This window comes from Zonotrichia leucophrys, chromosome 2, assembly GCF_028769735.1.
Source record: "Zonotrichia leucophrys gambelii isolate GWCS_2022_RI chromosome 2, RI_Zleu_2.0, whole genome shotgun sequence".
Classification (NCBI taxonomy): domain Eukaryota; kingdom Metazoa; phylum Chordata; class Aves; order Passeriformes; family Passerellidae; genus Zonotrichia; species Zonotrichia leucophrys.
The window spans coordinates 29,430,570-29,454,450 of NC_088171.1; the positions used below are offsets into that span (position 1 = coordinate 29,430,570).

The 23,881-nt window shown below is 33.5% G+C and overlaps 1 protein-coding gene across 8 annotated transcripts in view; it reads right to left on the minus strand.

The window, feature by feature from the left end:
- The window catches only part of DGKB (diacylglycerol kinase beta), a 398,863-nt gene that overhangs the window by 128,122 nt on the left and 246,860 nt on the right, over positions 1–23,881 (minus strand). For all 8 annotated transcript variants that reach the window (XM_064704413.1, XM_064704412.1, XM_064704410.1 and 5 more), the window contains one exon: positions 10,327–10,391. In XM_064704413.1, the coding sequence (XP_064560483.1) occupies positions 10,327–10,391 (65 nt within the window). The remainder of the gene's footprint in view (positions 1–10,326; positions 10,392–23,881) is intronic.

Sequence of the window (23,881 nt, forward strand, 5' to 3'; positions counted from 1 at the left end):
GCTGGTGTACAACACATAAACCATCACCTTTACAGCAGAGGTATCCAGGTTGCAGGATACTTATTTTGCTTATGTGACTAAAGTAGTGGATAAATATTCCCAGTAATTTGAGTAATATAGCAAACACCCAGAATTTCACCAGACTTTAAATAATACAAAACTGCATCTTCACCTGGCAACCTCATGACAGAGTCAAATTCCCAACTGTTTACTTGTTATCTGTGTTTCTGCTGTAGTTGAGAACTGTGGACTTGGAATTTTCTTTGTAGTCCTGCTCCCATTTTGTTGTTTAGTCCCTGAAACACTTTCTGAGTAAGAGAGTGTATCTGATTATTCCTTGTCAGAAGGGGGACTTGAGTCCCAACTCCCTCTGCCTGGCTGACTGCCCTATGATGCCAGTGGAAAAACAGCCCCATGGCTGCAGTGTCCTGGCTGCTGTGCAGCTCTCCTGCTGCAAGGCTTTTTTGGATAAGCCATACTTAGGTCAATCCTCTCAGGTTTCATTTGAAAAACCCAGAAAAACTTAGCAATTAAATTTATGCTCCCAAATCACTCTCAGTGAAGATTTACACTACAATTCTCTAAGAAATCAAAGCAGCTAAACATATTGAAGATTTCATTCAGTGTGAATAGTCAGCTGGCCCATATCAGCAAGAAGAACATATTTCTTTGATTAACACTTTTTTCTTTCTTTGAACATCAACAAAATCTTGATAAAAACCCTAGATTGACAACTTAACACAGCCTTCAGGGCTCTACTATCAAAATCCAAAACACTTAGGAAGCTTCTGCTACTTCTGCTGTTACTATAATTATTAATATACCACCATAACTATAAGAAAAAATCCAAGAAGAATTTTAGCTCATAAAAAAAATCAATTCTGCCCTTGTTTTTTATATATTGTGAGCACAGATATGCTAACCACAGAGAAAGTTCTCCAGCTGGCCATTATACTCCCAAATCACAAAGTTACTGTTCCAAAGAGCATTCGATGCCTTTAGACATCTTCATAATTGGCTCAGAAATAGCATGCTGCAAGAAAGGTTAGCAGACCTTGCTGTCCCTCATATGGACAAATCTTTATTAAAAACAGTGTAACTGAAAGGTTCTCAAGAATCAGGAAACCATATTACTTGCAGCTGCTCCCTAAGTTTATTTGAACCAAAAAAAAAAAAAAAAAAAGGCAAAACTAACAACTTCTTCCTCTTACTATATTAAATTAAAATCCTAGGTAGCTTTTACCACATCTGCCTATGTCACGTGGATTTAAATGATACTCTGGTCCTGAATTTTAGCTCATCGGGGAAAAAATAACCTAAGTTCAATATTATTTTTTAAATTAATATTAATTTCTCAACCTAAGGAACAGTATTAACTTTTGCCATAACTAAGCTGACTTACAGAGATTGAAACTGAATTTAACTAAAAACTTTCCAATCTTAATAAATTCCTAGTAGCTACCAGACAACAGTTTTTATGTCCAATGATTTTCTCCTTCTATTGTCCATTTTATGCCACGGCACGCAAACACAGCAGAAACATCAAGCTCATTCTCACAATCCCTGATCAGTAATGAATTCAGAATTCTGTAACTCCTGATCTTTAAAACTTTGAGAAACAACACCAAAATGACACTGCTCCCCACATGTTTCTTTGCCCATCTTGTATCCTGTCTTGGCAGTTTCCCCATAAAGTACTCCTTTAAAAGTACTCCATAAAGTACTGTTAGTAGGCAGGGGTATAGTGATCCCTTAGCCAACAGTCTGCAACATGCCTTGTTGATCTGGCCCCTATCACCCAACCCAGAACTAAACATTAGAAAGCACTCAAGACAGGTAATATATGTACAATGTGGATTTCCTGAAGGAGAAATAGAGGGCTAACTGAACATGAACTATTTCTGTTTTAGCAATCTGGCAAAAATTTTTAAATTCCCACAATTTCTCTGTGTGACAAAGGGAAGAGTTGAGAGTAGGATCTAGTGTAAATGTCAACAGTGAGAGAGAAAATGACTATCCATTAATATTCTCTTCAGAAGCAGCTGTAGATCAATAGTTGCCAATTGTTCAGCAATAGAAATGTAAGAGAATCCAGACAGGAATTTCTTCAGTGCCCTGACAGTGCACAGAAATATCCTAAAATGAGTAAGTCTGTCTTAGGAAGAAGAAATCATATTATCTTGTTTCAAAGGCATAAATGACCAAAATACTATTCCCCAAAACACATCAGAACTTGTCTTAGGCAGTCTATGAAGTATCATGAGGGAAAGACAGACAAGAGAACTTAACACCACTTTTATCTCTTGATGTACTTGGCATCAATAGCAATAGTGTCAAAAATCAGAAAAAGCAACAGTCATTCCCTTTAAATCACCAAATCAGCCAATACATTTTCTCAGGTGTTTTTTGGTTTGTGCTTTTTTCTAAAAATGTACTTAAAAATTTGTTTAACAAAGACACACATACATAGACAAAGATATTAAAAAATTATTATTTTGGCTATCATTACATAACAAAAAAAAAAGAAAATGCAAATATGAAAGAATAGAAAATATAAGTTTGGTTATATCAATGCTAAAGATATCTTCAATATTAAGACAAATACCTCTCAATTTTGATTATATAATTGTGTCACTATCAGGGGAAATAAAAAGAAGCAGTACTGGTATTATTTTACAAGTAAAACCAAACTCCAAACTGATTCTGAAGGCAATGATAGCAACAATGCAGTTATAACAAAGGCTTTATTGTACAGTTGTATCTATCATTCAATTTTCATAGAAATGCATTACATTACTTGCTCTATGATATATAAAACAAATATTTTCAAAATATTTTCTTTGAAAAAATATATCCTCTGTTAATAAAATGAAGATATAAATCAGAAGAGAATAAGAACTTCAACTGAGAGAGATCTACTTGACTGATCTTATTTTCCAAGATACATAAATAATATTTTACTTCATATTGAAAACTAGAAATATCTCTAGATTTGCACATTTCTTAGAAAGGTCTATGCAACCTATCACAATAAAAATAAGGCACTTGGAATCAGATCTGAAAACAGTCAGATTACTTAAATGAAAACACACAGGCATGGGCCAGGACAACTACATATAAAAGGGATAAAGAGGGTAATGGAAAATGTTATCTGAAGTGATGGAGATGTTGACAGAGGTTCTTTATTTGATACATTAAGTACTTAAAATCACTTCAGTTATACAATCAATGAAGATAAGAACTTTGGTTACTTAATCAGGAACTGACATATTGGTTGAAAGCATTAGTTTTAAGGTAATTAAAAAATGAATTTTGAACAGTAGTACTAAGATAGGGTTAGGAGGACTGGGTAAATTACTCAAAATTTTCTTTCCAGTTACCTAAGTTTATCTAATGCGATATAAACTAACTTGCAATTGCAGAGTTTAGAGTTGAAACCTGGAGTATATTAGTCACAAGATTCAGGATCTGAAGCAAATCTAGGACCCAATTTCTTGTGAGTTAAAGAACAAGAGAAGCAAAAGTACATGCTGTATATTGTGTCAGTCTGTGGTGAACTAAAGGAGTATTTGGGTTCTCCTCATTATGGGAACTGTAGTAGGGGCTTAATTACCAGAATTAAAGGATTAAAAAAAGCACCATAAAGCATCCACAGTTCAATATAAAGGTTTTCATTTTCTGATTAAATTTTAATTTCTTTGTACTAAAGAGTAATGTGTTTATGTTTAATAAATAGGGAGTGTAAAAATTATCCCTTAACAATTCATTTCATTGCTTTTAATGGATTGGATATTGTCAATCATATTACATGTAAGTGCGTTGTGGCCACTTAGCAATCTTGACTGGATTTTGAAAGAAGGTTTTATTGGGTTTGTGACATATACTAGAAAGGGCTGCTCCTTAACTGTTTATAAAACCCAGCATATGTTGTAAACATGAATTATAGCCACATGAAACTTATGTAAAGATTAGCCATTTACTTCTGAGGTTTGAAAATTAATTCATTCAAAATGAAGCTTGAAGCTGCAAATTCATGTTTGTGTTAATTCTGATTATAAGCCCTCTCAAAAAAAAAAAACAACAAAACCAGCAGCATTTCATAAAACCCAATTTTATTACAAAGTACTTTATCTAGCGTGAAAAAACAAGGAGAATAACCTTATTGATTGGTATAGAATTACTTGACCATACTTCATCAACACTGAACAAACAGCAAGCAGTAGCTTAGCAGTTTTGTTACAGTTTTTGCATATTTACTATAGACTCCTCTCATATCTGAATTTACAATTTAAGGAAGTTAGAAATATTTTTCTACCGTTTTTTTTTCACTGTTATTTCAAATGGCATGACTATACTGTGGAAGAGACCAAGAATTAATTCCTAGAGAGTTACATTTGCCTTTAAGACATTGTAATAAAAGGCAATTTCTTTAATTAATTAAGGAATGTGTAAAACATCCACTAGGCACTTCAATACATAGAAAAGGTTCAGTGACCTGCACTCAGTAAGGAAACATCGTCTGCAATAAATTTCTTCACCAGTCTGATGCAAGTTGAAGAAAATTAGATTTTATTCACCTTGGACTGTAGTATATGTATAGACATTTTGTGAATCAACAGTTTGTTACTTCCACAATGCATGCTGGGCCAACCCCTCTGTATGATGCTGCTCCATAAACAGTCCTGTCTCCTAAAAATGTTATGCTTATAACCCTTTAACATTAATCCTGCACACTTCATTAAACAATTTTAAAGAAACTGTTTTTTTAAAAATCTGGGAATCACCACCTATAAATAAACATAACTTTCTTTAGAGAAAAAAAGACAACTTTCCCATATCTTGTAAGAGTATATATGTTAAACATTTGTTTTTAAAGGTGCAGAATGGTGATCCCCTCAAGTGGAAGTGCCCGACACAGCCTGAACTCAGTTTAGTCCTGCAGTAGTGAATTTGATAGCTGCAGACCCTGAGAATACAAAAATAAATTCATTGCTCTGCTTATGGTCTGATACAGCACACTGCTTTCAGAGATGTACTTTGAAATCCCAGGGGATGCCTAGGACATAGGGATTCCTGCTTAACATACATTTTATACATCACACTGCCTCTAGTCATTATAGGTCTGAACCTAAGGTTCCCCAACACCACCAGCCTCCCGGACAGCTGCTATAGAAAAATGTTTAACACAGTAAGAAGTCTCTCAAGCAGAGGGCCTTAGCTCATTAGAACTTTCTAGAGAAATGATAAAAACATGAAATCTTGTATCAGAGAGAGGTGCAGATACTGCACATGCAAACTTCTGTGATTTTGCTCTGTAGACAGCAGACATGGATAGGCTAAGCCAGCTTTATGCTACAACCCTCTTCCTTTGTCCCAACTCAAGCACACATTACATGTTTCTGGTGTTGTTTCTAAAGGTGGGCTACTACATGTTTGAAGTGTGACAAAAGAACATGCCAGTTGTTTTTTTATTTCTTTCTCTCTTATAAGCATTATAACCAAGATCTAGGCAGAGTATGTTGTCTGAGACATCTCTCGCTTGTGGGAAAATACTTTATGCTCTACTGCAAATATTTTCACCTTGCTTTGCTTCTTCTGATGACTACAATTACAGTAATGCAGCCTGAGTTCAGAGGTACTGTTCCCTGGAGCCTTATCCTTTTTTGAAAAGGACCCCGTGGGCTCAATGGGACAGGTAACAGATGTCTGCAATCTGGTCTCTCCATGGGACCAAGGATTTCTTTTTAAACACTTTCATATCAGTCACAATCAGGAAGGGGGGAGAGATTGAAGGAGAGGCTGAAATGTCTGCAATTAAAGTTAGGAATTTTCTGTTGATGCCTAGTATATTCACTGAAAAGATGCAGTTGTTATTCAATCCAAGAGTCTGTATCACTCAAACTGAAAAATAGGAAGAATAATGAAAATATCAAAACAGTTTTGTTCTATCCAAAATGAAACACTCTGACTGCTCGATTCTAAGCTAAAATAAGTCAAAGCTGAGTACAAAGCTGAGAGTAGACCATTTAATTTACCCCACCATAACTGATTTTGCTGTTTCTTCAAACTGTTTTTTTCACTTTCAGTCACAAAACTTGAACTTGCCTTCAATTCCAGTACTAAAGTGGAATAATTCTGTTTGGGTTTTTTTGGTTTTTTTTTTTTTGTTTTTGTTTTGTTTTTTTGTTTTGTTTTTTCTGTCAAGAAGGACTAGACATTCCTTACAATAAAGCCTTTGAATACAGTAACAGTGTAGGTATGACAGGATTTTTTTTTTCCTTTTTTCTTTGGATGTAACTAAAGATATGATGCTATAACTACATTGTATAGTGCAGTACCCAAGTCAAGACACCCAGAATAATGCTAAAGATTCAATGATCTGCCATTTCTCCTACCTTTTCTTACTGTGGCCTTTCCTTATTCTCCTGGAGAACACTTGCATAAGGTAAATCAGTACTTTCTATTATTTAAAAACTTTCTTAGAGATTAAATGTACAGGTATCAGCACAAATGAAAAGCATAATTAAAGAAGTTGATAGGGAATCTCAAAAGTATATTGTCAGGAATATGACATAAATGAAGCTATTAGGAGCTTTTTCTGCTTTAGGTTTTCTTCATAAAATATAGAAATTGATATTTGGAAACTTCAAAGACAATGTACTTAAACCTTAAATATAATTTATAAATCCAAATTTAGTTTACTGAGACTAAGAAATATCTTTTATGCTATGGGATGCCAAAGCATCAAATTAGTGCACCTAATTGAACTGAGTATGATTTTAGAAATGCTAACATCAACCTGAATTATTTTTTTGTTGAAAGTATTCTTTGTTTTCTTGTGTATATTCCAGTCACATAACTCATACATCTGTTATTCCCAGCATTGAGCCTATGATGTTTACACAGATCTCCCTGTAGGGCATTTTGGCCTAAGTGAATCATTATTTCAACAGAATGTCCTAGTTTAATGATACTTTTACTTGAAATACTGCCTTTTGCAAGTTTTATCCCCACTGGCACTAACTCAGCCCTTCCACACTTGCACTGGAAAATCTGACCCTACTCTTAAGCAGAAGATGCTGGGAAGCAAACTGATTTCTCCAGCACAAGGTTGTGAGCACATCAGACCTGTAGAGTAGGTAATGTGACATATTTTGGGGTTTATGAACCTTATAAACACCTTTATAAGGTTTATAAATCTTAATGCAACGTCAGTCCTGGTTTCTGATAAAGTGTGCTAATGATCAAAATACATAACTAAAATGGCATATTAAGATCCATAATTTTGATAGAGCTCAGGATGCTACTACTCATTTCCATTCTTTACTATTCAACCACCACCAGAATTCTTCTTTTCCAGACCTGGGTTTAGGAACAAGTAATGTGTACTTTAAAATCACTGGTACACATTTATGCTGAGCCTTATGTGGAAAACTTTATGGAGCCATTCCATATCACAGGTTACAAGTATAACATTTTCAAGATATTAACGCATGTATAAATTAATTTTTCATTTAAAATTAAGCTTCTGAAAACAGAAGATCTTTTTTCACAAAGGAACTTGATTTAAATTTCTTGAGAAACTCAAAAAACCAGGTGCTTCATTACAAAGAAAACCATTGATAATGTGGATGTTTAGTACAGGAATATTTATGCATACTTAAACTTAGATTTTCCAAAGACTTATGTCTTACTATCTCTAGACAATTTAGAAATCTAAAAATAAATGTATTACTTTTTATTTTTACTAAGTCAGTAATACTAAGTGCTAGTGTACAAAATCTGTGAACATTGTGGAATTCCAAAATATGACACAGTTCCCAAGAACTAATGATCTAGTTCCAAAGAATGCCACAATATTGGCTAGTTGTCATTAAAAAAAGCCTTTCTAAGTCTTGAAACATTCTCTCATCTTCATTTTGAGAAGACAGACAAGTAGAAGAAGATTTTGCTTCAACACAAGTGGAATGTGTCAGGAGTTTTTCCTGTTAGTTCGCCCTATTTACATGTAACCTTGGGATCAGAGTAGCAAGGAATATCCTCAAGAATCTGAAGATCATTAACAGGATTTAATGTGAAAGATTCCCTAACTCCAAACTTTATCTAATTTAATTCACTGAAGCAAATACAACACCTGTGTATTTCAAAAGAATTCTGCACACAATTTAAAGTTTCTCTTCAGTAAGGAAAATTTTTGCATGTTCATCTTCCAGAGTAGAACCTCAGTGGAAGGACCTGCTCTGAACGATAGCTGTGAAAGTTAAAATGTTGGAAAATTAGGCAAGAGGAAACTAACATAAAAGCAAAAAAAGAATTATTTTTTTAAAATCACAAGAGATATGCCCATGTGACAGTGTAGGACTTTCACATGAGTAATGTAGGGTTTTCAAAGGAGCAGGTGCTGTTAACTATGGAGTCCACTATGAATCAGATGTGAGTTGGACTTGCTGAGCCTAAATAATTTAGATTACATAGAAAATTCTACATTCTGGTGAATTAAGATTTGAGGCTTAGCAGACAACTAAAAAAGGGGTTTCTTTTCATACCCTCCAGGAAAATGCTGCTGCAACATGTTATCGACTTATTTCGACATGCAAATAAGTGGTACTGAAAAAAGCATTTGTGAATGAACATCATCTCTATTGAACAAACATAGAAAACCCCTTTTTTTTCCTCACTACACAAAAGAAAATACTTTTTAAAATATCAAGTCTTTATACTGTTTTTTAGAAAGGCATAACCTTTCTGAATAGTTTTTATGTATCTGGAGAATCTTTGCTTTTTTCAAGCCCTTTAATATCTCAGTACCAAAGTATGTAGGGACTGGGACTATATATTTTTGTAACTAATTTCCTTAAGATAATGTTAGAAATATCAGGTTCCTTAAAATATAGATGAATTTCAAGGTGAGTCTGCTAGCAGATGTTATTAATGGCATATGATTTATTGTGACATGAAATCTGATCTGAAACTCGTGTTATTAGCTGAGCTTTTTATAAATTATAATTGCCAACTGCTGAAAATATGCAGAAAGACCACTGATAAACTAGCTTCATCTTCAGGGCCTAGAATATCATCATTTGCTAAAACTCCAATATCTCTAGTCCTGCTGGGAGGGTACAGTACATTAGGATGCATAGATTAGGCTTGAGTTCAGATCTTATCATAGTGTAATTCTTTCAGAATGAGAAGCACCAGAGCTAGGAAAAGGAGGTTATAGAAAACAAATATGTACTACTATGCGACTTAAAAAGAAACAGACACTTGGGTTCACAGTATGTTATTGTACAGATGCTAAGCAAATTGAGTTTTTGCGAAAAAGAGACCCACATTCTCACTATTAGCTATAAAATATATACTTTTAACAAAAAAACAGTAAGCAAGATAATTTTCAAACATATTTAAACATAATTCTGTACAGCTCTTAGATGAGAAAACAAACAGCATATTTTATCATCCTAAGGTCTAGGAAGATTTGCATCTACAGGAGACTTTCCAGGTCACCCTCAGGGAAAACTAAACACTCTATGGTTAGGTTAACAGTGACAAAACATTTGTGCTAATAATTATTTCTAGACATTTTCTGTTTATTCCAAATAATATTGTATCTTACTTTTCTCTCCCCATGTGTCTTTAAATGTTAATTAAAGTTTCTGAAATGTTGCTTTTACCCACCACAACTTACTTGCTAAATTACCTAAATAAGAAGAAATAAACATAAACATTGCATTATGAATGTTATCTACTCAACAAACCAAATATTGAATTTACAGTAAACGTAATGCATTTTTAATCTACAGAAAAGCTCTGCAACAGCACTAAAGATTCAGAGAGCAACACAAGAAACAGATGCAAGTCTTATTCCTGACTTTTTTTTTGTAGAAGCGTGTTGTTTAGTTCTGTGTAAAATGGCATTCACTTGCCCTTACTAAGAGTAAACATGGAAGAGCCCCTGTCAATGTACCAGTGCGAGTGTGGGAATGAAACATAAGGATCACCATCTGCAGCTGTCTAAGAAGTGTTCTTCAGTGCCTAATGGCAAAGTGTCAGCTCAGGGATCCTCACAAACACAGCGTTTCATCTTGTCCATGCTAGCCTTACAAGACAAACATTCCACCTGTGAGAAGAGCTTATTTATAATGCTATTCATTTCAGCTGAAATACCAGATATCAAAAAGTTACACTACAAGTAGTCTGGAAGCATACGCTTAATATAAAATGAACCAATTTCCTCTCTTTCATAAGAATCAATATTTTAAAGATGTGCGAAACTTAACCCCTCAAGGAACAAAATATTTTTATATGCATATATTTTTAGATTCTTACCTACTGTTGAACTTCTCTGGATGTTTTTCCCTCATGATATGGAATCTGTGGGCAATTGAAGCATCCTAAGAAGACAAAAAAAAAAGCACCATAAATCCTTTTGAAAATTGTAAATCAGAAGACTCAACCTGTACAGAATGCATATCGTTTGTAAGGTGTTTTGTGAACTGTCATGTTCAACAACAGCAATACTATTATCACTTAGAAAGATTACAGGTACATTGTTCCCAGAATGGGATGTATCTGAACTTAATAATTCATTATTCTTGCTGAAGTCTCCATTACTTCTTTTTACAAATCAGACATGATAGGTTTGTGTAGTGAAAGTGTCTTCAAATTTTATACAGCGAATAATATCCAGATATGGTAAAGGTTACTGTAAGACCACTGATATAGTTCTGTCTTCCAAAAAGACCAAATAAACTATTTGAAATTCATTTCTTTAGGAAAATTGGGTGACAGATTCACCAAAGTTACTTTACATGCTATACAAGTTGATATTTCATATGGAATTCAATAGTTTTCTCTAAAACTGGGTAGCAAATAGGAATAATTGCTAGAAGACTCTCCATTTGCTGTATGTCAGGATGTGAAATCATGTGGAGAAATACTGCTTAATATAAAAACAATATTTTTAAATTAAATATTTTTATAAATATTTTTAAATTAAATTATGCTAATAATATAATCAAATAACATGTATGTGAAACGAAATAGTCATATGAAATATTTATATGTGTATAACATTTAGAACAGGATCAATCCATTGTGCTGGTGGGAGTTGTTGAAAATAGAATATTTGGAACTGATGTGCTAGATCAGTTTTCAAAACATTTTTTAATCTCCTTTATAGGTATGAAGAGAATTTTTTCATCAATTCAGATCATGTAATTTTTATTTCTCATACTAATTGTTCAAACTTTACAAACTGGGAATTAATAGTTAATTTTTCAATGTTTGTATTAAATGAATTGTGAGAGCATGAAATCTACCAATTCTTGAGCCTTGTAGCGGATAGTAAACACAGAGAAATCCATTTGGATCATGTCTTTGTAGCTATGTCTTAAAATTCTGGATGCATATGAATCTAAATATAAGAGTTAGTCCAGTTAGTAAGAAATTTCAATGAATTCCAGCTTCCATGCAAATAACATTTGAGAAAAACTACAAATAAAACTGTCACTATAACCAAATATCATCCATATATGAACTTCTCCACCTATTATTTACCAACTTCAAAGATTGTGGATCTATAAAGACTAAAAATTTGAGAGAAATACTAAATTCAATATAATCCTACATCTAGCAACATTTTAAATTTTTTTCAAACAATGGGAATTAGAACATGGAGGAAAAGCCCTTAAAATTAAATACTTAAATTATTTACTAGTGATTCCAAACATGACTAAAACTTTTGTTCAAAATTTTTATTTAAACAAATCAATGTTAATCTAATTCACAAACAATCAAGCATTTAATGCAGATATAAAGGTACCCACTAATATAAACCATGGCTTCACCTTTTTGTGTTTTAAAAAGTTTTGTATTTACTAGAATCTTAAGCAGGGCATGCACCAGAGAACTGACTGGTCCAACCTTCAATGTTTGGTTTACTAACTTATGGGTGCTTTGAAAAGATAAATGTCGAACTTTAATACCATTAAATTCAAAGGCAAAATTGTTCAGATAGATTTACAACATATAAATAAACTTTTACAATTATGAATAAAAAGCAATACATAATTCATAAAATTTTACACACACTATGTACTTAAGGGTGTAACACAGTATAGAATTTTTAGGCAAAACTTGTGATCACTGATCAAATTAGATCAGTTAGAAGCAACATTAAATGCTTTGACTCCATCAAGGTACTCAATTTTTTTTATGAACTTGTTATGTGATTTCTAAAGACGTACATAGTTTGCTGCTTTATGCACACTGCATAATTATTCATGTATTCTTCTATCATATTTAAGAATGGAATTGTCATTCAACATTTCACAGTTCTGCAAGGAAATGACAGCAAAATTCCCAAGTGAATGGTGTTAGTGAATTGTTCTGTCCTGTTATCCAAACTGTCATCTGAAACTTTCAGTGCTGTATTCTCAAACTGCACTCATTTTTAATTTAAATTTATTTTTATGTGCAATTTTATAAGGCAAATATCCACAAGTATCCAGGTGATCCCACAGTTCTTGGAGACGGATGAAATAAAGCTGGCAGTAAACCCTGAGACAGCACACTTCTAAACAACGGCTGCTAGCTGAACTAAAATAATAACTCTGTTAACTTTAGAAAGACCCATCATTCATACTTTATCCCGCATGAGATGCGCCAGCATTAGAAAAGTATATTTGTTAGCTAGTTTCATATGAAAAAGAAATGAAAGGACTATTGCAGTTAACTGTTCGTTTTCTAGACACTGAAGCATAAGACAGACCCAAGACAAAATGAATAAAGGAGTAGAAGCATTTTTGAGAGAAACTAGGAAACACTAATCAAGGACTGACTGTCTAATGAATGAAATGAAAAGGCTAATGTGCTTACTCACGCAGAACAAACGCAAGCACAAACAAGCTAGGGATCAATGCCCACTGCAGATGGCAAACAGGCAGTTGTTTCCATGCAAGGTTGATTTGATCAAAATTTTCCCTTCCCTGAACATTGTCTGACTCCAAAATGAATCAAATGACTTAATGAACAGAGAGGTAAAAAAATAATACACCCAGCTAATTTTGACAGGCAAAGCACAAGACAGGAACACATCAGGTCAATTTCACTAAAAGAAATTGCTGAAGAACTACTTTTACTGATGTAAACCAGAAAAGTAACTACACACAGATAAGTTTAAAAGTAGGGGAGCTGCTACAGCTTCCTTCAGCTTATACTGTCCAACTGTTCTTTCGAATCCAGAGTCCTTAGATTCCCCAGCACCAAGGATCTCTTCTTAATCATAACTCCCCACCATAAAAACTAGCCCATGCTGGCTCTGCCTTAGGACAACAAACCTCTGCTTTAGGGGAAAAAAAGATAAGAGAGGAAAAAAAATAAACCAAAACAAACAAAAACCACCACCCAAGAAACTACAATGACTTTTCTGTTTTTCAGGTGTCTGTATTCTTGTACCTGCTAAGACAGTACCACATTGACTGGTGTAAGTAAATTAAAAGCAATGGGAAGAATTGAAAGTAATAGGAACTTGATAGTGAGTAGGAATGTAAGTACTGTCTCCTAAGAGCTGCTGGAATTATCAGATACCATCCCTGAATCTTGAGGAACAATCACTAGAAGTTTCCTGGCTGAGCAGAGCAAAGAACCCTTAGTTGTGAGATTTTGGCTACATTTGTAACACAATTGATTTTAGCAGACTTCATTCATCCATTTCAAGTAGGGGGAATCAGCCCAACTTGTTTATACACACAACTGTTGTTGGACCAATGGAGAAATAATTTATTTTTTGTGTCAAAAGCTATACTAAAATCACCTAATTAACTATACAGAAACAGAGTAATGGTATGGTAAACCAAGTACAGTTCGCAAAATATGCTGACCTTTCCTGGTACCTGATATTGCGAATGGTCAGAAATATATGAGAAATTATTTTCTTTTTTACTGTAAAATTGATATGAGAAAGAAAATCCAGGATTCAATAAAGCAAACTCTCATGCTTCATGATATTACCTAGCAAAGAGAATAGGATTTTTAGAGAACAATCATTTGACAGTCTGATACTGGTATACAATTTATATAATCTCTCAGATTTACATTTTAATTTTTATTAGTAAACTGATTTGCATTCTAGCCTGAAATACAATTTTCCAGCATTACTATATCTGAACCTAAACATTTTCTAGTTTTACAAGTAACAGACCATAAGTAACACCCAAAAATTGCAAAAAATTTATTAATAATAATAATAATCTGAAGAGAAACAATATTGTCAAGCCTTTTGCAAGAAGAAAGGAAGAGTAAGGTCTTATGGCATAACTTTAAAATGAAACAATCTACTTTCATCCACATTTCAGTCACAGAGCTCATTTTATACCTCTAACTATAATATTTTTCACCAAACCATCCAAGAATTAGGATTTTTTTTCCAGGAGCAGTTTTGCATCAGAATCAATCTTGGGCACAAAGTAATGCCGAGCACAGAGCATCTACAGCAGAACTAAGCAGCCAATTAGGTAATTTTGTGTTTCTGAGACTATTATATGAATACTTGAGTTGTACAGTACTATTCTAAAATTCTGCATTTCTTTTTTAATATATACAATATTTTTAGTCATTCAAATTTCATGTGACAATAGCCTACATGATAATTTTTCTTAACTAAATTCATAGTACCAATCAAATCTGAAAGAAACTGCCACATTGTGCCCACTTTTATATGCCTTTCTTGTTTAGATGGTTTCCTACTACTGCAGCATTTAGAAATGAGATGAAAGAATGGGTATTTGAAGAACAGAAAATGCAGTTTATCTCCGTTTAAATTCTACAAAAGTGAACAGACTCTTTAAAAAATGTATCTTTACATCACACAAGTACTCAACCAGGACATTTATATGATGAACACGCAGACATATACACATATATGCACCCTTACATTTGAACCTGTTCAGGCTCTGAAGCAGCTGGGCTATCCTTATACCTCACTCAGGTTTGTTTTAAATCCTGACAGTGAAGATAAGATAGAGAACAGACAGAGCATATCTGAATCTACTCCTAGGAAATGGAAAAAATATTTTAATTGAACTAGGACATTTCTCAAAGTGACCTGCCAAGAAGAAAAGAAGCTTAAGTTGCTACACCTCTTTAATACCTTATGATTGACTTACACACATATATATTCATCTTTTTAATGGGTATTAGCATTACCGGAAAGCAATCTGAAGCAGTCTTTTCAGAGGAGTAACCTTATACATTGTGAATAACCTTATAGAAAGATTAATGCATTTAATATATGTCTGTCTATAAGTTTGCTGTGATTAAAATTTCCATTAAATAATAATTTTTATGCTGCTGAACAAACAAATGACCAGTGTGCATCTTCTTTGGATACAAATGGTCTGATTATTTTTTTTTTCCTAAGATGCTTCTTTAATTAAGGCTTAATGGATCCACAAGGCTAGGAAGCTTAAGGGATAATTCAGCAAGCTGTAATCTTTGGATCAGAATGCAAATCTAACCTGAACAACCAGTTAGCTCACATCAGTTATTAATATGGTACAGTACAGATGTACAAAAAATATCATTGAAGATAGATGAACAAAGTTTTCTGTGGTGGCTTAAAATTAATTTCTAGATAACTATTTACTAGAAATTATTTTCTAGATAAACAAACGTCCTCAAAATTCTGCATTCTACTTTCTGCACATATATATAAAATACAAAAAACAAAGGTACACCCTTCATTTTAGCATTTCCCACTCCATAATAAAAATCTTAGATAAACAAATCATATTGAACCATGGAATGACCAAGTTTAGAAAAAGGCAGTCAAGAAGCTTAAGGTTCTGCCTTGTTTAAATCAAGCTGTCAGTTCACATTTGACTCCTAGGTTTTAGACTAAATTACATTAATTAACCTGAGAAGGAAAAGGGATTAAAAAAATACTCATTAATATATTAGGTTTTGGTGAAAAATTAGTTACTACAATTGTATTTCTACTGATATTTTGGGCCTGTATAGATGAGAAAGATGGCAGTTTGAAAACATCAGAGCAAGAAGAGATTACAAGTACTTCTTAAAACAGCTTTACTAAAGGATACCAGTAATTTACTTTGTTAAGAAAAAAAACTTGAGAATAAAAATCTGAGAAATTTGTATTCCTGGCTTTTCAAAAAGAGCACAGAAACTGTGAAGACAATGCTATTTATTTTGTCTGTGATATACTCTAATGGTCAAGTTTAAATATATTTCAGCAGTACATGTATTGCTAAGGCAAGTGACAGTTCACACTATAAATACTCATTTAAACAGGCAGTATCTCAAAACCCAAGACAGAACATCAGAACCAGAGTATTTATAAAGGATAGACAAAAGAACAGAGGATGGTCTATCTGGAAATAGTAAGAAAAATTTGAAATAGGCCTACAAAGATAAGCATATTTCATCTTTTCATTTGAAGTCAGAATTCTGTGAAGTTTCTGATGATTCTACATAGACACAAAATGGAATTCATTTTGCCAAAAAACCCTGTGTTTGTGCAAAAAACCTCAACCACTCTTATGTTCTGCCTGTGCATAATTCTATAAATTGTGGGCATGTGCAGCCATTGACGCCTTTGGTATTTACTATCAATCAGTTTATATGGGGTGACCACACATTCCAGCCGTGCAGGGACCAGCCCTGTAAGATAACCCTCTGCACCAGTATCTCAAGGACTTTCTCTGAGGAGCTATTTTGAGTTTTAGAAACTGACAATACATTCCTATGTACTATATTTTTAAGTCATTAATCAAGTGCAAGACTGGGAGGCAAAACAAGCTATTACCTGACCAGATGTGTCATGAGCCCCACGACTCAATGCAATGCAGAGGACATGTACCCTGTAAGATGATCTCTGCTGAGGATACACTGTGCTACATCTTCCCTTCTTTATATTTGGTCACCCTAAATTTACTGTAACTACAGAAGGGTTCTTCTAGGTCCATGCTAAGTGTTTATGTGGTCACTAAAAAGAGAAGGAGAAAAGTGATCACATGGCAATTAGCCAACATAGCCATATAGACAGTGTATTAAGTATCTTGTATATTAAAAAGATCTCTGTGGTAAACCTTTAGCAGCATTTCTGATAACTGCTGATCAAGAACTATGTTGAAATAGCCCCAAATTATCCTGCAAAATGAGTTTGAGCAGAACACAATCAAGGACATAGCTTAGGCTGAAAGTCAATACAGGCAACACTATGCAATGCAATTGATCCTTACTTTAGATGTTCTTCAGAGAAACACAGAAATGGCTCACAGGTGTCTTCAATAAAAGGCACAGAAACAAAGTTTACATTAAAAGCCCATCTATCTTGAAACAAATACAGACTTTCATGCCCAGCACTTCTGCAGTTCTTAGGAGAGAAAAGTGAATAATTAGCTCAATTACCAAGCTTTTTTTTTTTTTTTGGATGAAATACTAATTAGTGTCATCATATTAAAACTTAGAGAAAAAAGCAAATTTGGGATAAAGAATATCTGCTTGTGTAGTGTCTTGAAAAATTTACTCTAACATGATTTTTCAAACACTCATAATTTAAAAAAAACCCAAACCACCCCCCAAAATCTCCCCAAAACCCCCAAACAAAATTAAATCCCTTTGAGTATTTTTATTTTGAACACTAATTATGTTTGCATTAGAGTAGTATCCCCAGGGGCTGAATGTAGGCCCTTAATTTCAGTGCCTAAACTGTCAGGGTGATTTCCCTATCCTCCCAGTATGCTTAAGAGTTAGAAGAAAGCCCTTTGGAAAGACTCTCCAAAAAGGCATGTGGACATGTTTCTGCTCTGAACTGTTATTTCAAGATCTTTTGTTATTAATCACACATGAAACTGAGCACACCTAGCTTCTCACATTTAAGACGGTATGCCTGAAATGCAACAGTTTGAGCAGTCCTCTGAAATCCTCAATGGGGTTCAAGCCAAAGCTTGTATCACCACCCATTTTATACACTCATTTGCTTGATAGGGATCAAATAATAAATGTTCACCTGACTTCTCCCTAGCAACTTCCCATAACTTGTTAGTCAAAGCCCTGGCAACAGAGTCTTATAATTTTAATACATATTTATGCTATTCATTTGTTTCCATAGCAGGTATTTATTTTTATAAGAAATATGCAAACCACTAAAACATCTCTCAATGATTTACACTCTGAAAGAATATTTTTCTCTTAATTGAAAAAGGTCACTGTTTTCCTCATTCATTATGTTTTCTATTTGAAATTTAAATTTTTGCATTACAATATTATTTATTATCTTTCCTATTGGACAAACAAATATTAATTTATAAAAAACACCTCTAACATACTCATAAATTAGGGCTCGATGTTGGATTATTTATCTACAGACATTCACTTTCTCTCTGTGCTGATTTACGACAAACTTTTTAAGATCCTCTCCCTTACATCTTTTATATAGCCTGGTTGTTCTGTCTCAAAGGTCCAGAAGTAACTTTCTTAACTTTTGTTTAATATCTGCATTTGCTCTTGTGTGGCATCAATCAAAATAGTTTTTGAATCCTTCTCCTTTATTTTCTTGCTAAGGTGTACATGGTTTCTAACTCGTCCCTCTGTGGAGGCTCCTTTGAGCTTACTCCCTCCTTTCTCCTCTAACAATACAGCTCTTGTACCTGTAAGCACCTGCGATCCAGTTCAGACCCTAAGGATTTGTCGGTGTGATGTAGCTGTGGGAAGGCAATAATACCAAAATGGCAGAAGAGTTACATATCAAACTGAGACAATATTTAACAGTAAGTCTGAAAATAACTGGCCAACTAAGAAGCTTGCAAGAAAGAGCTAGATTCACATGAGCTACTCATGCCAAGTTTACTCCCACCACAGTGGTTTCTCTGAAAAGGTACTGCAGAAATAAAATTAAATTGAATTAAATTGCTTGTAACAACATTAGATAGAAGAGATTACACCCTAGGAGATCATCTTGATCACATACTGGTTTTACTGCTAATGTTAATCAAATTTTTAACTTAAAAGGTGAATGTGTATTTGTTTCCATACACAGTGTAATTGGTCAGATTCTTTTTTGAAGTGCAAAACCCAATCACATGTTACATCTAAATGACCAATATTTTCATTAAAAAAAGGGGTTAATAATCTCTGAAATATGTCAACCCAATGACAATATAAGTAGTTCATATGAACAGTTTTATTTAACTTGCTCCCAAGTTAAATAAAACTCAGGCTTTGCAGAAAGAGCTATCTAAAACATGAAATAGACTAAAAAATGGAACTATATGCCATTTTACTGAGCATTCAAGGACTCAAAAAAGTATTCTCTATTAATAATAGGAACCTGCATTGAAAAACAACCTAAACATGCAACGGCTTAGAGAATGAAAAACCTTTTCTGGAATTAGTATTTGGATATATGGAAAAGTGTTAAAATATGTCAAAACACAAACATGTGGTGTAGAAGATGAATTCAAATTTCAAAAAAATTAATTCACATATATTTTCCTTCCAAAACAAATCAAGCTTTCTCTACCTTGCTGCTTTAAATAAGTAATTTAGATATGCAAAATATTTTACAGTGATGATCTACCCAGAGCACAACGTACATAGGTTATGCAGTAACTATTTTTGTAGACTCAGGGCATTAAAAGGCTTTGAGGTTAAACATATTTATTTACTCCATAGTAAATAAAGAGGTAATAAATAGAGAGGTTCTGTTATGTGCAATAAAGGGAATAAGTTACAGACTATTACCAGGATACTGATACTTAGGGACAACAAAAACCTTGCTCTTTATTGTAATAAAGAAACTAATAATTGAAAATGGTAAGCTTTTTTTTTAACAAAATAAACATGGAGTTGTTGAAAATGGTAGACCAAAAATGGTTTCTACTGAAAAGGGAAAAACACCCAGCAACTTTACGAACTACAAATCATGCATTTCACTCTTGGCTTATGTAAAACTGTTCATTATTAAGCAATCCTACAGCAAAATAAAAAATACCATTCTTGATGTGGTCAGAAACCCAGGAAAGTGCAATAAAGCCCCTTGCTATAATTTATCATGTACAGAATTTTGAAACCAAGAAATAGCAATGTCCAAACTGCTTTCAAAGTACTGAACTAATCTTTCACAGAGGGTCAAAGAAATGCTTTTTCTGCCTTTTCACATTCCAAGGATCCAAACGTGCAGAAGACTAGTGAAAATGTCTAGAGTAGTGTAGTGAAACTGAGAAATTCCTTAGATTTTTCTATCAAAAAAATTTCCCCAAGAGTGCACTTGCATAATCCTTTTTGCCTAACCATCTGGACAGACTCAGTGCGTCATGGTTGTTTAGCAACTTAGGGCTTTCATGGTAGCTTTGAATATATTATACCAGTATCCTATTCTCAGCCTCAAATTGTTTGGGAGGATTCTATATCTGCATAAAAACTCTTTGCATAAGACCCATTTACTCAGGATTTCCAACACATAGGAAGTTTTCTAGAAGGCTAAGTTATTTATACTAAATACTAGGGTATAATTCCCCAAATTAATGATCTACTGTACAAAGTTACTCCCCAGGTGATCAAACTAAGGGTGCAGACAGCTGCAGTGCAGAGGATGAGCTGCAGGATGCAGCAAGAGTAAGTTCAGGAGACAACTAAAGCATACAAAGTTAGGTCCACAAATTTTCACTGCAAACAACATGAATGGGGCAGTTTCTCTGAACTTTAGACCAGACAGTATGTATGAATATATTTAAAAGATGGAGAACCCCATCGTTTTTTGACAATAAATCAATTTGCTTCATGAGAAAGAAAATGCAAAAAAAATAAAAATCTTTGGTCTCATGAAAGTGTAGTCAAATCACCTTTCCATTTTTTTACTTTAAAAAACAACAATGCAGTAGGCTGAAAGCTGCTCCTAGATTTTTATAAATTTGCAAATCAAAGAGCACCTGTTTGTAAAGTGCTGCTTTGCTCAACTACTTAAATAATGTAATCAATACTAAATGACAAGCTAGAATTCCCAAATTTGCAGCACAGTAAGCAGACACTTGTCTTGCTGATATTTGTAACAAGTAATCCTTATAATGTTAGCCAAGACAAATGTTGTTAATATTAACTTTTATTCAAGCATAAATATCACATCCATATGACATCAGATATTGTCTCAGAGTAAGATTTCCTTAATGTTTGCAACTATTTTGTATCTAATAGCATTAATACGGGCAATGTAAACCAGTTAAATCCTACTTTTACTACTGGGTATTTTTTTGCTAACGAACAATCAAAACCTATAATAAACATATGCAATTTAAAGATCAGTGCAAACAAAATGTTTCCAAACATTTGCATTAGTCTTTCTTTTAGTTTCAGTTATCTGCGTTGTATTCAAAGGTACTTCCTAGCCAGAAGAAATGTACTATTGAGACACTGTTTTAAGGATGACAGATGCAACACACATTTCAGAATCACAATCACAGACTACTCTGAATTGGCAGGGACCTACAGGATCATCAAGTCCAGCTCTTAAGTGAATGACCTATACAGGAATAGAACCAACAACCTTGGCATTATTAGCACCATGCTCTAAGCAACTGAGCTAATCCCAGTTTCCTTCCGATAAAATGAAAACTGCCATTCAAACTGCCATTACTTTCCAAATAAATTAATCTATGTCAATGTTCCTCAAAGAGGCATTTCATAATGGCCTTTATGTATACATTATCTGTGACAACAATTTTGTTTCTGGAATAAAAAGCATTTTTTTTCTTAGATTTCTTTTAGTAAAAATACTTACATTGTTCAAAATTATTAAAGTATCATCTACATCAATTTCAGTGCTATTGCACAAATTGTAAATTATGCTTTCAGAATTATGGATAGAATTTTAAAAAGCTTCAATTTTTATAGTCTGTGGAAAGGACAAAGAAATCTAAAAAAAGCCCAAGATTACAATTTCAGCATTTAAAATCTACACAAAATAATTCAAACAAATGTTATGACATTTAAGATAATGAAACCCTTCATTTATGCCAATGTGTCCTATTTCACATGTAAGGAGTCAGAACAGATGTCCAAATATTGTAATGCCAGAGAAAAGTTAGGGCATATCTTGATTAACACTCTCAGAGCAGTCCGTGGTGTCTCTTTAAAACTGGCATGAGTTACTTGAAAATATCTATTCAAAATCCATTCTAGGAAACACAGCTAGACAAAGTGTTCCCAAGACAAAAGGAAAACAATAAAGCTCTGTATAAGCCTTTTAGCAATGTAAGCTGCATATTATCGACAGACCATTCATTGCAATCAACAAATGATTAATTGCAAATTTGTTGCTAAATTGACCACGAAAAAGACAAGCTTCAGGGTACTGTTAAAGAGGAAAAACTTATGTTAAAAATGATTGGAGACTTTTTGTAGTGAATTAATTCTAATCAATACTCTTGTTGACTGCACAGTGGAATAATGACTTCCTTAAATAGCATATGTACCCATTATTGTAGACATTCAAATTAATATTTAACCTAATGCCTTCCCTTTTTTTCCCTCCTTTTGAAACAGCATTTTCTAATTTCACCTTTAAGAAGAAGAGTCTACGATAAACAAATTTTTTGCAAAGTCTAATATCAATCATCTTGGGAGGCATAATACACAGGCAAAAGAATTTAGAATACAAAAGTAACTATGTTTATTTAGGGTATTTACATGAAAGCCTTTTTAACTACAACTGGCATGGATGAAATAATAGGTGCCTTTAAGCACATCAACTTTACAAACTTCTGAACAACTATGCAATGATTTTGTTTGGTGCAAAAGTATGATTTCAGAGTTTACTGGATGTCCCTTTTTCCTCCTTTTGTGGATGCCATCGTATACCTAGAACTTAAATCTTTAATGATAATTTTATTCCTGTGATGGTCAATGTATTATCACAAAATAGGTATGAGGTACTGGGAGGGGTACTTTTGTTATACCAACAGTATTTTGAAAATTGCTTTTTTTCTTGCATTTGACCAAAAGTCTGGTTTCAAATTTTTCTTCAAGACAACAAATTTCCATTAATTTACAAGAACTGCAATTGACAAAGTAATACTTTAATTATTTAAATGCATTCACAGCTAATGCCCAAATTACAGTTTTGTCAATGAATGGATTGAATCATATGTTTAAATGTATCTCATTAATGAAAACCTTTTGGAAATAAAGTTTCTTATGGATGGGGTTTCAATTGAACTGCGCAGGTGAACTATTATATTCTTTTATATTCTTGGGGCGTTGGTTGTTTTTTTGTTTGTTTGGGGTTTTGGTTGGTTGATCGGTCATGTTTTTGTATGATGGGAGAAGACATTTATTTCAGGCACTAGAAATCTTTCTTCTAATCCTCAACTACTCCTGTAATGTATACTAAAAAAAAATCTAAACAAACAAAACATTTATATCTATATATTTATAACTATCTATATCAAGGAAGCTAATTTGAAAAAATGGAAATTCCTCAGACTCCAAATGAAATTATAAGATTATCTAAAAAGCACAAATGGACTATCCAAGGATACAGTTCAGAGCTGAAAGTGAAGCTGTTGACAAACTGAAACAATTTTTTAAATGTCTAGGCAGGCCTCTTTAAGTTTTCTGCTTTAAATATCTCTGTAATTTTGTCTTTGAGGCACTTAAATGACATAAAGAATTCACAATAACTAGCTTTCAGAGTCTTAGACACAAAGTAGAACCCAAACCCCAAATCTCTACCCAAACCTCATTATAGTAAGTTACTTCCAAACTAGCCTCAAAATCCCATGATTCAGGTATACCTGGCCATACCACTATGTCCTCTTCACTGGAGCACTCAGGAAAGTTCCTCCACTGGCTTGGCAGCTGGAGACCA